The sequence below is a fragment of the Tiliqua scincoides genome, chromosome 4 (assembly GCF_035046505.1).
Source record: "Tiliqua scincoides isolate rTilSci1 chromosome 4, rTilSci1.hap2, whole genome shotgun sequence".
NCBI lineage: Eukaryota > Metazoa > Chordata > Lepidosauria > Squamata > Scincidae > Tiliqua > Tiliqua scincoides.
The window spans coordinates 174,422,437-174,439,071 of NC_089824.1; the positions used below are offsets into that span (position 1 = coordinate 174,422,437).

Here is a 16,635-nt window from a genome sequence, read left to right on the forward strand (position 1 = left end):
CCACCCATTATGCTGGGATGGACATTGTTGGTTATGGACTGGGGCTTGTGAACCTGAGTACAAGTTATAAAATGCAGTTTGGGCAGGTTTTGCTTGGTTATGTAGACCCTGAGTGCCAACCTGAAAAATTTTGATCCCCCGCATGTGCACACATGTGGACAACACCCATAATACGTATTTATTTTTAATTGCAGGTTAAAAGCAATGAAAAGTTTACATTTAAAACAAGTTTGATGACATACACTCTGCTCTCCAACCCTCATCACATTACACAAGTGAATAAAAAAAACAGACATCATTTGGGCACTATGACAACATGGTTTCTTCAAAGGGGTTTAAAAAGACCCAAAAACTTCCTTTCCAAAAAGCTAAAAAAAATGTTTTTGTTTAAAAAGTCTCTGTCTGTCTGTCACACACACACATACACACAGAGTATATATGAAAATAAATTCAAACAGCTTGTTTATCAATAAGAGTTAATTCTTAATTCAGTGAAAACAGAATGAATTATTGATTTCCATAAACAAAGAACTGAAAAGCAGTGACAGATGTATAAATGCATAAGTGATATTTTTCACTGCAGAGTAATAGATTGAGTCAATATCTAGAGCAGTAATAAACACAAGAACAGAATAATACAGGAGCAATCATAGGGTTTTATATCATGGTAATATAAAGCACACTTAAGATAGAAGTCAACTTTCCCACTTTGCCACCTTGTAAATTGGTTATATGTATTCATCCACAGAAGAACAGCAGAAGATTCATCATCATTTTGTAGTTTTATGATATACAGTATTATACTGAGGGATGAATTGTTTATTTCTTATCCAACTCTTCTTTCACTGCCCCAACTAGTGGATATTTCCTCTGGTCGCAGAGAGAACCTGAAAAATCATCTAGATCGAGTGTCCAAATCATGATTCCGCCCAAATGTAAATCCTTCATATACTGTACCTAAAGAATGAGGGAAAGGGGGAAAGATTCCACTATCATTAATATGCAGTTGCATGGAACTCTCTCATAAACCATGCATAGACTCTTTCTGCACAATGGCCCAGATGGGCAAAAGTCTTACCACCATTCCCCAAATCAGTGTGGCAGGAACAGGAAGACCTATGCACCCAAGCATGATACATTTTCTGTCTTGTAGACCCTTGTGCTTGAAACTGTCTCCTGAAACACCTGCGGGATGCTTTCAAATATACCTTCCAACATGAAGTTGGTTACTTCCGTGAGTCTTTAATTAAGGCAGGGATGTCAAACTCTTTTCATACAGAGGGCAGAAGTTAGCATTCATGGTGCCTACTGAGGGCCAGAAGTGACATCATTAACCAAGATTATGGTCTGAAATAAGCACTTTGTTCTCAAGTAGGAACTCATCTGCGACAAATGAGAAAATGTGCAAATCTTGTTCATATTTTCAAGATACGAGAGAGCCCAATTATCAAGCTGGGAGAGTCCAGTTATAATGGGGGCCAAATAAATTGCTTCTGGGGACTGCATTCAGCCCATGGGTTTTATGTTCTATACCCCTGTATTAAGGGGCAGATTTTTGTATAGCACTGCACTGTGCATTCATAATACCCATGCACATTAACAGCATGTTTGCATGGTGCGCTTTACAAATTCAGTCATGCCCACAGAGAGCCGTAGTGCACATACATAGGCTATGACAGCACATACACGTATATGAATAGGGGGAAAAAAATAGCTCTGCTACTTTTAATGGCTTTTTATATCCTCTGATATTGGCAGGCAGCCAAGAGGACAGAATTCTGAGCAGGCTTTTAAAGTATTTGGCCAGTCAGCAATCTCCAAGCAAAGAAACTCAGACCTCCCTTAACAGGCACTTGAATGGTAGAATGGCCCACATCTTATTTTCAGTACCAAATCCCAAAGTGAAAGAGGAAATTGTATTCCAAGTAGCTTAACATTAACAAACAGATCTTTCTGTAAACTTGGATAGTCCAGCTCCTTACGAGCCTCCATAGTTTACATAGGAAGGAGGTGAACAGATCCTTTGTCAACACAGTACTTGCCTTTTTCTTAACGCTTGTCACGTCTTCGTATCCCACCCACTGATTTCCTTTATAGGAGTAGGGGACTGCCTGCTCCTCAATCCTTTCCACATGGGCACGAGAATTAAAATCACAGATCTGGAAGAATAAATTGGCAGCTATAAATTATATATACTGGCACTGTGATGTCAGTAGACTGTCTGAGTACATATTATTACAAGGGAGAGTTCTGGACTCCTGACATTCCCAATATCGGATATAAGAGGCAGGCACAAAACTAATTGTTCATTTGTTTCTCAGACCATATTCAAAGCCTGGATTAGGCAGGTAAGGTAGCAGGCTCCGCAATGGAGCTACTTAAGTCTGTGCTGGCGATTTAGCACAGTGTTGAGAGGCTTTGTCTCAGGCTGGGAGGCCTGATGTGGGGTCCTGGATCCAGCACAGCAGATCTCCACCAGTACTGCCCCACTCCCTCTGCCGCCTCACCTTCCCCCCCGCCTTCCCCTGCTCTGTAATTCCTCCCCCTGCCCCCACTCATCCTCTGCCACATGAAGCAAGGGAAGAACTTCTGGGGCAAGCTGGTGCCAAACTGGCACTGAGCCGGCAGCAGCATGACCCGGCAGTGAGTCTTGCATGCATGCCTTATGGCACGTTTGTGACACTCAATGCTGGCAAAGAGCTAGTCCTTAGGATCAGGCACTAAGCTATCTAAGCTTGGTACAGCTAATGAATGCCATGGATTACTGAGGCATTGCATGACGGCTCTTTTCTGTGTCCTGTCCATCATTGCAGGAGTGTTAGTACGACTGGAGGGAGAAAAACATTCTCTCTACCAACTCTCTGCACACTGCATACTATTATAAGTTTCTAAAATGTTCTCCCCTTCTATTATGCTGCCTTTAAAGAAAAACAAATAAATTCCAACACTTCTGCCTCCCCTTGCAGTCATGCCTGAATCCTTTCCTGCAGTGGTGTAGCTAATGATCGTGTCGCCCGCGCCAAGCTCAAAATGATGCCCCGGAAGTGATGTCACAACTGGAAGTGATGTCATGCCTAGGCTTTTAAAAAGTGAAAACTGGAGAAAAAACCTGCCTCCTCCCCCCAGGAGCTCAGCACCCACTTGCTCTGATGCCTCCCCCCAGCCAGTGGCATAGCTAAGTCATGTACCTGTACCTGGGGTCGAAGAAGATTTTGTAACCCCCCCCCCACAACAAAATCAAAATTAATTAATTAAATACATAAGTAAAAAGTGTGTCCCTTATTGGTTAGAGACACTATGCTGGGGTGAAGAGGGCAGATTCTCCCCTGCTAAATAAAAGAGGAATGCCTCTTGAAACTTTACCCAGTTAGCAGGGGTAACTGTATTATGATACATGGAAATGAGATCTGACACATATTAATACCTTATTGGTTCCATGCTGTAGCATAATAACATCTCATTGGCTCTCAGAACAATCAGACACATAGGTCAGTTTTAAGAAAATCCACTTTTTGTTCCATAAAACAGTTGTGTTTTCATTTTCTGGTTTATTGGCCATAACGTTTGATAGAATACAGATATTCCGATGAGGTTTGTTTCATTGCATTCTGCATTAAATTACCCTTCCAATGATATATAACATGATGGTATTATTCGTACATACAAATTTTTTCACAATTTTGGTCACTAGTGTCAAGATCAGTGTGTTGCCCCCCTAAAGCTTGTTGCCTGGTGCAACTTCTACCCCCTGCACCCTCTTAGCGATGCCACTGCTTTCCTGTACTTTTTCCAGCTCTATCAGATCCCTTTTGAAGTGGGTGGCCAAAACAGGACACTGGATTCTAAGACCCAATCCTATCCAACTTTCCAGTGCTGATACAGCTGTGATGCAACCTCGAGGTTCACCTTGAAGAGGCCGCCATGACTGCCTCTCACACTGCAGGATGCTGCACATACTCCATTGGCATGGCTGCATCAGCATTGAAAAGTTGAATAGGATTGGGCCCTAAATGTAACCAGATCAAAGATGTATGATACCTGCCATTTCATTTTCAATCCCTCGCCAAATTTAACGCTAAATTGTCTTTCTCAGAGCGCAATCCTATTCTGTGCTGGAACAGGCAAGCAAAGAGCCTTGTGCTGTATCTGGCACATGATAGGGGCCAAAAGCAACTCAGCCAGAGGCAAGGGGATATTTCTCCTTACCTCCTGGTAAGGACCGCTGGCCCCTATGGGTCTCCTCGAACTTGCACCACCTCTTGAGCTAGCACAAGTCCGAGGAGAGCGGAGTGGCTTGGAGCTGCTCTGTTCTCCCTGGGAACGGAGGTTGAGATCTGGCATAACTGCTGGATTCCAGCCCCGCCTCCCGCTCCCCACCCATCCGCCCCCGGGACCACCCACCTCCCGCCCTCTCCCTGCCCAGGAATGCCTCCCTATTGCCTCCTCCCAGCTCCTCCGCCTACCTCAGAGGTTTGCGTCAGCTTAGCTGGGCTGAAGCAAGCCTCACGGAGGAAGCAGTCACGAAGGCTTGCGTTGGCATCCGCAGGCTGGCGCTTCTGTGAGCACCGGCCTGGCTTCCTCCAGAGGAGGCCCAAATGAGCCTTCTGGCCCCCCTGGGGACTTGCGCTGGCCCAAGTCAAGGGCTGGATTGCACCCTTACTGTTTTTGTACATTATCTTAACTTTGCTATGACTGAGGGAGCGGAGTTTCTATAGAATACAGTGATATCCTTTGTACCTCATAATAGGCCAGCATCCCTGTGGAGTTGGTGAAATGCCCAGGTGTTCCACCGCCAGAAGCAGTGGCCCCAACAAAAGTCTGCGAGGAAGACAGAGTAAAAGTTCGTCCATAGGTGGGGATTCCCATGATGATCTTCTCAGCTGGGGCACCTTTACTCTTCAAAAGTTTGACAGCAGAATTCTTCAGGAGGAAGAAAAGGAGAAGATTAGTTACTGTACATCAGGTGGGACACAAAATGTTTCCTGATTATGCTGCACCTGTTCTAGTTCAGTAGACCTGCATCATTACCTGTAGGCTAGGTGTGCCTCTAAAATCTTGGCAAACGTGTGTTTAAATATTTATCATCTGAATACAATACAGTTGTGGGGCCAAGGGGTAAGGTAGTGGGATCAGTCATGCTTCCCATAATCAACCCAGTGTGTAAAAGTTATCACCTATTCTTCTTTTGGGACTCGGTGATCATGCTTGTAAATCTGCTTTTATTTACACCAACAGTTGTAGCTGGAAATAGTGCAAAGGTGACTATGGGCACAATCTTGACCCTCACTTGGGCCAGTGCAGATCCCTTGCGCTGGCCTGGGAATGCCGTCCCACTCAAAGGGGAGATAGGCTGGCGCACAGACGTGCACCGGCCTCCCCGCACTGCCACAGGCCTCAGGAACAAGGTGAGTTGCATCGGTCAAGCTCAACCAATGCAGGGTTCTGGGGAGGGCAGTGAGGAGGCGGGAGGGAGGCGTTACGGGGCGGGGAGGGTGGGCAACAGGCGTTCCCAGGGGTGCAGGGGAACAGGATGCGGGGCCAGGATCTGGCAGTTATGCGGGATCCTGACACTGTTCCTGGGCAGCACAGAGCAACTCCAGGCTGCTCGGATCTGTGCCACCTCAAATCCAAATAGACCCATTGGGGCCGCAGCAGTGTGACACAGGGTAAGGGGAAAGGTTTCTCCTTGCCTTGGGCTGCGCTGCTTTTGGCCCAAAACTTGCACTGGTTGTAGTGCAGGCCCGTTGGCATGCCTTTTTTCGGCGCAAGTTAGGATTGCACCCTAAAACTAATATGTCTAAAATTAAAACTTTGTGAAATGTCACCATTACAAGTTTGCTATGTTTTCTTTTTTTCTCTTTTGAAAGGGGCCTGGAATGGAAGAAATACTGTAGACCTTACACTTTCATAAAACTCCTGTTGTAATAGTACATTGCCATAAATCTGTGGGACAAATCTGACTAATGGCGCAATCCAAACCAGCATTTGAGTCGGTGTGGCCATCTCTGCTCTGACTCAGAGTGTTGCAAACGTGCCGTAAAGCATGTTTGTGCTGATTTAAGAGTTGGCTTGGCTTGTGTGGCGGGTTGCGCCAGCTTGGTGATACTGGATTCAACCCTTCGCTGCCATCACATATAGGTTTATGCTAGGTGGTGTAGAGCGTGGGTGGCAGGTGGGTGTGTTGCAGGTGGGAAAGGAGCATTTCTGGGCAGGGGGAGTGTGGAATGGGGGAGGATTGGGCCCGGGAGGGGGGTTGGGTTGGCAACCATGGCACATGCCACATCCTAACCCCCGTTCCAGGTAGACTTACAAAGGCTTTCCAGATTTGTACCAGCTATATAGCTGGCGCAGATCCGAGAAGACCCTTAGGGATGACTGGGGTTTACCTGGGTAAGGGGAAAATATCCCCTTTGATATTCAGGTGATCTCCAGCTTCCTCCTAAGCTGCTTTGGTTGCAGCAAAGGCCACATGGCCTGGCTGTGCCAGTGCAATTTAGAATATGGCCTGGCTGTGCCAGTGCAATTTAGAATTGGGCTGCCTGATGTCAAAATTTAATCTTTGCCCATGGATATTCAAATCTGTTGACAACTGGATTCTGAATTTGATATCTGAATGATTGGTTTTAGTGGAAAGTGAAAACTTTTGATGAGGAACTGCAGGAATGAATGCTCAAATGGGTGATGACTTCATTTTCTGCCAGAGTGACTTTGCTGTACTTATTCCTAGAAAGGACATGTATAATATCTTGAGCTTCCTGATGTGGAAAAAGATAAATATTTTCACAGGACAGCTTAAATAACTAAGGGCACAATCCTAACCCCTTATGTCAGTGCTTTCCAGCACTTTCCAGCACATTCCCTTACTTTGAGGAGGCCACCGTGAGTGACACCCAACTGCAGGATGCAGCACACGTCCCATTGGCACTGCTATGCCAGTGCTGGAAAGCACTAACATAAGGGGTTAGGATTGCGCCCTAATGGTCCAATTCTTCTGATCCACCATCACAACATGTGGGCTGCATCAGTGGATGGCTCACTGCTGATGATACAGTGGTAAGCTCTACACCAGCAGTGGCAGACAGCAGACCACTGGAACAGGTAAGGTGGTGGGAGTAGATCGGGGCAAATTGTGGCAGTGATTAGGCCAGGTTGGGGGCAGGTCAGGGGTAGATCTATGTGGTAGTGGCATTCATGAGACTCAGAGCCTCCATCCCATACCCCTTGGACCTAACAGACTTATGCCAGCAAGAGAGCTGGTGTAGTTCTGAGTAGGCCCACTGGAAATTAGAGAGCAATGAAGGAGGCAAGTAAAAAATTACCTCTCTCAGGCGCCATGGTCTCCTTCTGCCCCATAGCACGTGGCACACATTGTGTCAGTGGTGCTGCATGCTGGGGCAGGCCCTGGAGAGGGCTTGGCCATGAATATGCTTTCCACTCAAAAGGTTCCAGGTTCAATCCCTAATATCCCCTGGTGAGGTGGAAATAATACCTTTCCATTACAAATGTTCATTGATGTAATTTATCTTGCACTTTTAACAGAGAGAACAGTACCAGTGCCTGACTATACATTGAGATTCCAGTTAATACATTACTGGCGCAATCCAAACCAGCGCTGGAGCAGGCAAGCCAGGAGGCTTGCGCTGCATCCGACGCAGGTTTGTTGGCTGCAGCGGCTCAGCCAGAGGCAAGGGGAAGCTCTTCCCCTTACCCCTGGGTAAGGGCTGCTGGCCCCAATGGGTCTCCTTGGGAGACCAAGTTCAAGGAGAGTGGAGTGGCTTCAAGCCACTCTGTTCTCCCCAGGGACAGGGGTTGGGATTTGGCATAACCACTGGGTCCCAGCCCTGCCCCTGGCTCCCCGTGTGCCCGCCCCTGGGGCCATCCATTGCCCACCTTCCCCGGCCCAGAAAAGCCCCCTCCTGCCTCCTCCTCCATGCCCCCCACGCCTACCTTCACCGCTTGTGTTGGCATGGGTGTGCTGGCACAAGCAGCGGTGAGGAAGCCACCGTGGAGGCTTCTGCTGGCCTCCGTGTGTCGGCGGATCTAGATGCGCCAACGCAGCTTCCTCCCACGGAGGTGCAAATGTGCTTTACGGCACATTTGCAACCCTCCCAGGGCGCCTATACCAGCATAAGTGCCAGTTAGAATTGTGCCCTAAATCATACGAGAAGCAAAAGAGACTCCATGGAGGGGGGGAAGCCTTCACTGCACAGAAGCCTTTGCATGAACTGGGCTATATGTTTCAGAGATCTCTTCCCCATTCAGCAGCATGAATCAATCATTTGTTTAATAGGGGTAGGTTTAGATCTATTGGTGCTGATAATATTTCAATGGTTGGGATGGCAGCATTGCATTAGTCCATTAGTTACAGTTCTCTGGATGAAAGTCTTAGCTGTGCTAGCTTAACACTTAAGGAAAAGTGGGAAGGCTCTTAGAAACACTAGCTTAGTGCTTGAATTGTCAATTTACCACATTATAGAAGGATGCAGCTCCAGTGTCGCTTTTGCCTTTATAAAGAGGGCTTGGATGACCGGTGTGTTTTTCCCAGGAGCCATGAAAATCAAAGGTCATGAAGTTAAGGAAATCTGCGTACCTATAGGGAAAACGTGCAAGTGAACTTAGGTGCAAGACACTTTGTATAATGGCCAAATTTATATGTAATGTCTATAAAGTTGAAAAAATGTGATTTTCATCCACCTGCACTAGACTTCTAGGTGAGAAATCCAGGTCAACTAAACTGTAGCAGAAGTCTTTGCATGAGCCTTAGCAGAGTTGAGGAAAAGATTCGGTACAGTTCAAAGTGTGACAGTGTCCTCCTCCATGATGGACCTCCTCCCGGAGCAGACCATATAGAATAAATCACATCACTAGTGTTCGTGTCACCCCCATTAACTTTTATTTTTTTCTTTAATATATAACATTGCAGGTAACCCAATAAATCAGTAACCAACAAAAAACCAGTAGCCAACTTGATGACACTCAGAGCCCAATCCTGTGGTCCGCGGCACGGCTCTGTTCTGTGGACCACAGTTGCAAATGTGCCATAAGGCATGTTTGTGGGGCTCACTGCCGGGTTCCCACCAGTGCTAGCCCAGCGCCAGCTGGTGCTGGGCTAGCACTGGGCAGTGGCCCAGGTTCTGTGGCTCGGCAGTCTCCTGGACCGCCAGGCTATGGGACGGGAGGCGGGGGGCGTGGACAGGGGCATGGGGGAGGCGTTCTGGGGAGGGGGGAGGCCGGTGGTGGCAGGCGGCAGGAGTGCCGGGGGTGGGCGGAATGCGTGTCAGGGGGAGGGAGAGAGGCGGATCTGCTGCTTGCAGGGCTGCTTACCTTACTTGGGGGAAGGGGACAAATGTCCCCTTCTCCAGAGGTGCCTCCCGCAATAGTGCAGGAGGCGCAGGATTCGGCGGCAGCCCTCCTTGGAGCTGCCAAGCCTGGGCGCTGCGGGCAGCTCAGTAATGGGCTGTCACTCAACTGAATAAGAGTTCTGGTATTAGCTCTGATACATGGAAATGAGAACTGACTCATAGTAACACCTTACTAGTTCCCTTCTGTGTCATAATAACACTTTATTGGCTCTCAGAACAATCTATCTCATTGGTCAGTTTTAACTTAAAAAATCCACCTCTCATTACATAAGGCAGTTGTGTTTTCCTTTTCTTGTTATTTGGCCATAACTTTTGATAGCATACAGATAATTCAGTGTGGTTTGTTTTATTGCAGGGGTGTCCAAACATTTTGTCAGGAGGGCCACATCATCTCTCTGACACTGAGGGGGGGGGGGCAGGAAAAAAGAATTAATTTACATTTAAAATTTGAATAAATTAACATAAATGAATTTATTAGAGATGGAACTTATATGAATGAATGAAGGTCTTGCAGTAGCTCAAGGCCTATAAAAGGCTTTGCACAAAGCAAGGCTAGCCTTTCCTCCGCTGCTGCATCACAGATGTAAAATAGCAAGCAGTGGAGGGAGCCCTCATCCCACAGCTCAGGTGAGAGGTTGAACAGTCATCATCATGCTGAGAAAAGTTGTGTCGGGCCAGCATGGGCTCCAGCAAGTCTCCAGAGGGCCAGAGGCTCAATCGAAACTGGGAGCTCCCCAAGGGCCAGATTGGGAGCCCCTGAGGGTCACAAGTGGCCCCCAGGCCGGGGTTTGAGCACCCTTGTTTTATTGTATTCTACATTAAATTACCGATCGAGTGACATATAGCATGACATATAATCTAAAATACCAAGATTTTCACAATTTTGTCCGATAGTGGTATCCCCTGCCCTTCCCTCAAGTGTGTCACCTGGTGTGATCTGTACCCCCGATACCCTCTAGAGACACTAGCATGCTTTGTGGACTTTAAAAATAGAATTTGGAGATAAGCCCTGAGTGCTCTTTCTTGTGTTTATTTCCTTTGCAGAAATCTGCTGAGCCATTGGCACTAGAGCAAAACTTACCAATTGGAAAGTAAATGAATAAATCAAAATTAATCACATTTTCAGTGTTTGAATTTGGATACACATATTTGACCTCAGAATTTTATGTTTGGGGTTCAGAATATAAATTTGACATAAGCATTTGAAATTCATGTGTTTTGATATTGATTTGATCAATATCGTATAGATGTTACGATATTGCAAAATCTTTGGATGTTGAATTTTACTGAAAACTTTTTCTAGAGGATACTTCAGAATTTGCCCTCAAAATATGCAGAGGAGAATGCTGGAGAGATTTGGGGAGGTGACAAATTTGTTTGAGCTCCCACTCTTTCCCATAGCCCTCTGTTGTGCAAATAATAGCAGAGAGGGTGAAAGGACCCACTGCAGTGGCCATAGTGGAAGTTTATGTGTCTGGTTCATGCTAAGCCTTTGACAGCATGGAGTGGCATGTCTATGAATGATTTTACATTGACAGGAAATAAATGAACCAGCCCAGTGCACCTCCCTATCCAATATGCTGTTCATTCTGGATACCTTGTTAGTATAGATATATTTTTGTACATCATAGGTGAGATTGAAAGTACTTACTGTGAAAGAGCTGGGATATCATAGCCTCTGTCAATGCGTTCCCTTCCAGCTGGTACTGAAACACTCAGGATAAGTTTTTTCTTTGCTGAAGCCTCATGTCTAAATTGTACAGACAGATCCTAAAAGAATTTAGCACATGTTATTTTGCTTTCACGAATTGCTGAGTGAGGGCCCAAACCTGTCCAACTTTCCAGTGCCAGTGCTGCAACAATGCAGTCCCAAGGAAAGGGAACAAACATTCCCTTAACCAGAGGGAACCAGTGCTGGAAATTTATTTATTTATTTGTTCACATTTTTATACCGCCCTTCCTCCAAAGAGCTCAGAGCGGTTTACACAGCTGCTCCTCCCCTCTTTCTTGTCCTCACAACAACCCTGTGAGGTAGGTGAGGCTGAGAGAAAGTGACTGGCCCAAGGTCACCCAGGAAGCTTTGTGGCTGAGGGGAGATTTGAACCTGGATCATCCAGGGCTAAGTCCGCCTCCCAAACCACTACACCATCCTGGCTCTCCATTTGGATAGGAAATTTGGATAGGATCTGGCCCTGAGGAATCCAAACTTCAGGTTCCTAAGCTACATAAGAATAGCAATTACACTGTACGGGCAGCCTCCAGCTCCTCCTTGTGCAGCCTGGTTGCTCCAGCTGGGCTCAGCTTCACGTTGCCCATCATCAGGCTCTAGCAGCCCTGATACCTCCAAGGAAGGTGGGGAGGTAGAAACATTCCTGAAGCCTATAGTCAAGACATTGAAACAGAAATTCCAAGATAACCCTTTCTAAGCGTATCTCTCTCAAACCCATTTCTTGGTTTAACCTGGTTGCAGAAAGATTATGTTTTACTGTACCTGAACCAGCTTTGCCATATTCCTCTTATCGATCTGGTTCAAAGTATGCCAGGCAAGATCAAAGCCATCAAAAGTATTATTCTGAAGGAACGACACCACTGACATCACAAACTTGGACCGTCTGAGTGGAGAACCTGCGATACTTCTAAAGCTGTTACAGGTGGGAGATACAGAATTAGAATTTTTTTAAAATATTGCTTATTGTTAATGTAAGTTATTATAGATTTTAAAAAAAATTCATAGGAAGAAAAGCAGGTCTCCCATCCCCCCAGTCATTCTGTGATATTTGAAAAAGTTACCACAGGCTGAAAATTATAACAAGTGACTGAATCAGAACCTAAAATCTAAGTACAGAACAGCTCCAACAGCTGTGCTGTAAACATGTGGATTTTCCACCAGTCCCCTGTCCAGCAGAGGTGGATAGAAATGTGGAACTCAGTGAGAACTTCCTTGTGAATCAGCACTGATTATACATAGACAGGGAGGAATGTGGAACTAGTGGCCATGGACCAGACTCACCACTAGGCATGAATTGGGAGGTAGTTTATAGTGCGCCTCAAGCTGCTGTCTCCACGTCTCCATTTACTTAAGTGTAAAGGGACGTGTGGTGGGTGGGGAGGCAGGTGGGGCAGAGCGTGTGGGTTGAATGTGGTTTAGGGTCTCATGCTGCGGCGGTGGTGCTTTTCAAAGGATTCTGGTGGGGAGGTTTTTCCTCACCCGCTTCCCCACCCACTGCATGTCCCTGGCCCTAGTTCACTTTCTTCAGGCACCGACAATTTATTCATGCCCCCAGATCTTCTGGTTTCTGCACAGACACAATGGTTTGCTGCACAGTTTATCAACCTTTTCCTCACTTGTGACAAAGTAGCAGCAGCAACCTGGCCAATACCATCATGACCTGACCTGGAGATTTTTTCCCCCCAACGTGATGTAATGTCATCTAGCCAAGGCAAAGTCCAGCTCTAACCATTCCCCCCTCCATGCAGAAGACACATGAAAGAAGGGATGCGGTCCTGACAAGGGCTTCTTCTGACCACACCTCCCAATTCACAGGTTGTGCCCCTGAAAACTGCTCCACTTTAATCTCATGGGGCCCCAAAACATTAGGTCATTTTTAGATGGGAAGGGGATCCTCAAAACCAGAGACGGGGAGAAGGCATGTCCTTGCTCACAGGTTGCCTGTGGGGATTTGGTTTGCCCTCATTATTGACTTTCATAGTGATTTTAAGAAGTTCAGGGCAGCATCCCCCTCTCTAGTAGTGCCTTCAACACCCTCCATGGCCCAAATCTTTAGGGTGTGACCTTCACAGCAAAGACTCACCACCTGAGGAGCACTTTTTAAAAGAACAGAAGTAGGTGCTTCTCCCCCCTGTATTTTTGGACACATTTAAAGGGATGCAGATCACAGAAAAGTGGTGCCCCCCCCCACTCTCTTGCTGGTGTCCAAACCAGGCGCAAGTCAGTTTTAAGACTACTTTGTCTCAGCTATTTCTCAGCAGATCTCCACAAAACCTGGGGGGCTAAGAGCAAGTGTCCCCCAGTTACTTTTTGCTGAGTTTTAGAGGACTGAGAACATGGCTTGCTTTTGTCCTGGACTGCCATTCCAACACCCCACCTTCACTATCTGTTATTCACTTAAAGGGCTTACATCCTGCCTTTCTGTTCTCTCATCCCCAATTCAGTCACACTGATAATCCTATAATTAAGCAAAAAATGTTTTTACCAAGTGACCCTGAAGGCCATTTTGGAAATATTTTAAGATATAAACTTGTATGTCTCATCAACTTGTGTTCTTCGTAACATGCAAGCTATTAGTAATAACCAATTACTTACTTACTTACTTACTTACTTACTTACTTACTTACTTTCTACTGATTTCCTGAGGAACGCTTAGATGAGTATGATTTTTACTGGCAAAAGCAGGCGAATAGAAAAGATTAACTTACACTTACCGTTCGGAAGCAAAATTCTCTCCCCCAAGAGACAGAAGGGTCTTCAAGTTGTGATTTCTAAGGATATGTGAAGGAAATAAAATTTAATTAAAGGCATCAGTTTATTCTGACATGATTTCAGAATCACATTCTAGCAGTACAATGCCCTTTACGGTGGCTGCACAGTGTGATGAGCCACAGAGTGCAGCCTGCAAATATTGAGCAGTGGTAGCCAGGTGGCTGCGGCCTCTGCAGGAACCCTTATGCTGGTAAGTTGGCACTGGAGGTGGTGGGTGGATGGAATGGAATGGGGACCGGGGATTGGGATGTGTTGTAGGTGGGAAGGGGTGGATATCGGTGGTAGCATCTCTACCAATATTCTTTACTCCTTCCCAGCCTTGATCCACCCACCCAAGTCAATTCAGATTTGCACAAGCTAAATTGCTGTAAATTGTAAGCAGCGCGGCTGCATCAGCCAGGGGAGGGGGCTGATTTGTATAGAATTTGGTTATTACTGTACAATTCTATACATATTTATGCAAAAGGACACCCTACTGTGCTTCATGGGGTTTACTCTGAAGTAAGTGTGTATAGGATTGCAGCTTTCAGCCTTTGCTGTGCTTTGCTAAAACGCTCACCTGTTTTTAAGATTGTTGAGATGTTCATAGGTAGTGGCATCATTCCATTCTGTAGCAACAATTTTGTCATCTTCAACATTGGCAAAAGCATAAATGAGGTGGGTGCAGAGATTTGGATCAATGGCATCTGGGACAAAACTCCCTTGATCTTGTCGGTACTGGGACCAGCTTGTGAAGTAGCAAACCAGCTTATAGCTAGAAACTGTTAAAGACAATTAGGAGAGAAAAATGAAAAATTAATTAAAGAATTAAATTATCAAAAGAAGAAATGGGAAGCTGCAACAAAATGAAAAAAGCACAGTCCCTGATCATGCAGGGGATTTCCAAAAGATACAGTCTGTTCATATATAGAATCTGTTCATACAATGTGTGGAATATGCATTAAGGTGGGAGGATGACTGCCCATCCTGTTTCCAATGTACACAAAGGATGCCCAGCTGCCATCTAGTAATTTAAGTACATCACAAAAAAAATTTAATGACAAAATTATTTCAGCGAATTATATACCTTTGATTGCGATCTTTCTCTTGGGGCAGGACAATGGAGTCTCTTTGGGTATCATGACCCTTGGTACACCTTTTTGTCCAAAGTGGCCAACAGTGCAATCCTGAAGACAGGAAGCACCGGCACAGTGTGTTCTGTGCCAGTGCAAGCCATTGCAAAAGTGTCGAAAAGCACTTTACGGCAGCCTAGGAGTTACGGAGGCCGCCGCTGAGGCGTGCACTGGCTTCAGCATGCCAGCAGAAGACCCAGCACATGACCTGGTATGTTCTTTGCTGAGTTATGTGGGGGTGTAGGAAGGGTGGGAGGAGTGTGAGGAGGGGGTGTAACTGGCAGGGGAAGGTGGGGAGGAGCAGGGGTGAGTGGATTTGATCTTGGGGGTAGGTGGATGGGATTGTGGCAGCTGCACACCAGATCCTATTCCCCTCATGGGGCCCAATCTGCTAACACAGGGCAACATGGACTTGTGCCAGCTACAGCGCTCACACAGGTCCAAAGTCCCTCTACGGCCCATGCCGGGGCTTACTGTGGGGCAAGGGGACAAACGTCCCCTTACTGTGAGGATACTTCAAGCATGGGCAATCCGCGCATAGGATGCAGCGTGGGCCGTACTAACCCTGCTTCATAATTTGGGAGAGAAGATAGGATTGGGTTGCCCAGCCCCATCATGTAGAGCTTTCCTTTGCTCTGTGCAGCATGACTGAAAAGAGGAGATGTAGGCACATCAGGACCCTGGTAGAACCTAAGTCAAACCAGAAAGTTTTTTGACAAACAAGAAAGAAGGAAATAGCAACTTACCACACTGTAGAAATATCAGTGCAACGACACCCACTGCAGAAAAAAAGGAAGAAAAAAATTACCTTATAAACTGGGTAGACCTGCTGTGCGCATTACAAGTTCACCATCTTTTTAGAACTCTAGATCACTCAGGGTGATGCCCCTTCCTTAATTGAACAGTTCACATGAATGAATTGAACATTAGAAAACACAGCAGCACAGCTCAAAATCTGCTTAGCATGGACTTTTCCTACATGAGGATGTGGAAGTTTTTGCAATGCCTGCAAATGTTTAGGCTCTGTGTCCACAGATGTTGAAATCCCCTCCACAGCCTGTATATCATTAAGAACCCCATCAACACAAAATGGCTGCGATCAGCTTGCCGAAGGAGCCTCTTCGGAGTCCACAATAGTCTCCTCCAAACTTTGCCTTAAATTGTGTCACCAGACTTACCAGCCCACGTGGATGCCTGACCCATCGTGGCTCAGAGAGTTCCACTCTGCCGTAGGAGGAACACCAACTGCTGTGCCTCTAATGTTGCCTCCGGCCTAATTGAAAGAACATTCGCAGAGAAGTGAAAGAACGCAACTGAGTGTGTGCATGTCCCTGATTTTTATGTAGCCAGTCCTCCTCAGACTGATTGCACAATTGTGCTTCTAGGAAGTGTTGCAATCACTGTGCTGGGTGTGGGAGTTTGTTTTTCTCAAATCTTCTTTGAAGCTGATTGTTTGATACCAGAATGGAAAAGCACAACACAAACAAGCCCATGTCTCCCCAGCTCCAGACTCTCCCCAATTAGCCTCTGATACAGAACCTGGTTCACAATTTGCAGTGGCTCTTTTATTGTTTGTTTGTTTTTTTTAATTTTATTCTCCAAAAACAAATATAAACACACACACACACACACACACACACACACACACACACACAAAGGG

The 16,635-nt window shown here is 46.1% G+C and overlaps 1 protein-coding gene across 1 annotated transcript; it reads right to left on the reverse strand.

Annotated features, from left to right (window-relative positions):
- Positions 1-211: 211 nt before the first annotated feature.
- On the reverse strand, positions 212-16,244 carry LOC136648147 (chitinase-3-like protein 1). Its single transcript, XM_066624176.1, has 10 exons — positions 16,154-16,244; positions 15,722-15,754; positions 14,423-14,624; positions 13,806-13,862; positions 11,854-12,004; positions 11,014-11,132; positions 8,467-8,590; positions 4,738-4,920; positions 2,043-2,159; positions 212-957 (listed from the first exon to the last, which is right to left on the reverse strand). Exons 1-10 carry the CDS (start codon positions 16,176-16,178, stop codon positions 820-822), a joined length of 1,149 nt encoding a protein of 382 aa, XP_066480273.1. The 5' UTR covers positions 16,179-16,244; the 3' UTR covers positions 212-819.
- Between the last annotated feature and the right edge of the window lie 391 nt (positions 16,245-16,635).

Excerpts from the sequence above, each read along its gene's own strand:
- LOC136648147 (XM_066624176.1), bottom strand. The coding sequence starts at position 16,178 with ATGGGTCAGGCATCCACGTGGGCTG. Across the intron at positions 15,755-16,153 it reads TCAGGCATCCACGTGGGCTG|TGGGTGTCGTTGCACTGATA; the intron begins GTAAGTCTGGTG and ends TTTTTTCTGCAG. Across the intron at positions 8,591-11,013 it reads GATATCCCAGCTCTTTCACA|GTACGCAGATTTCCTTAACT; the intron begins GTAAGTACTTTC and ends TTTTCCCTATAG.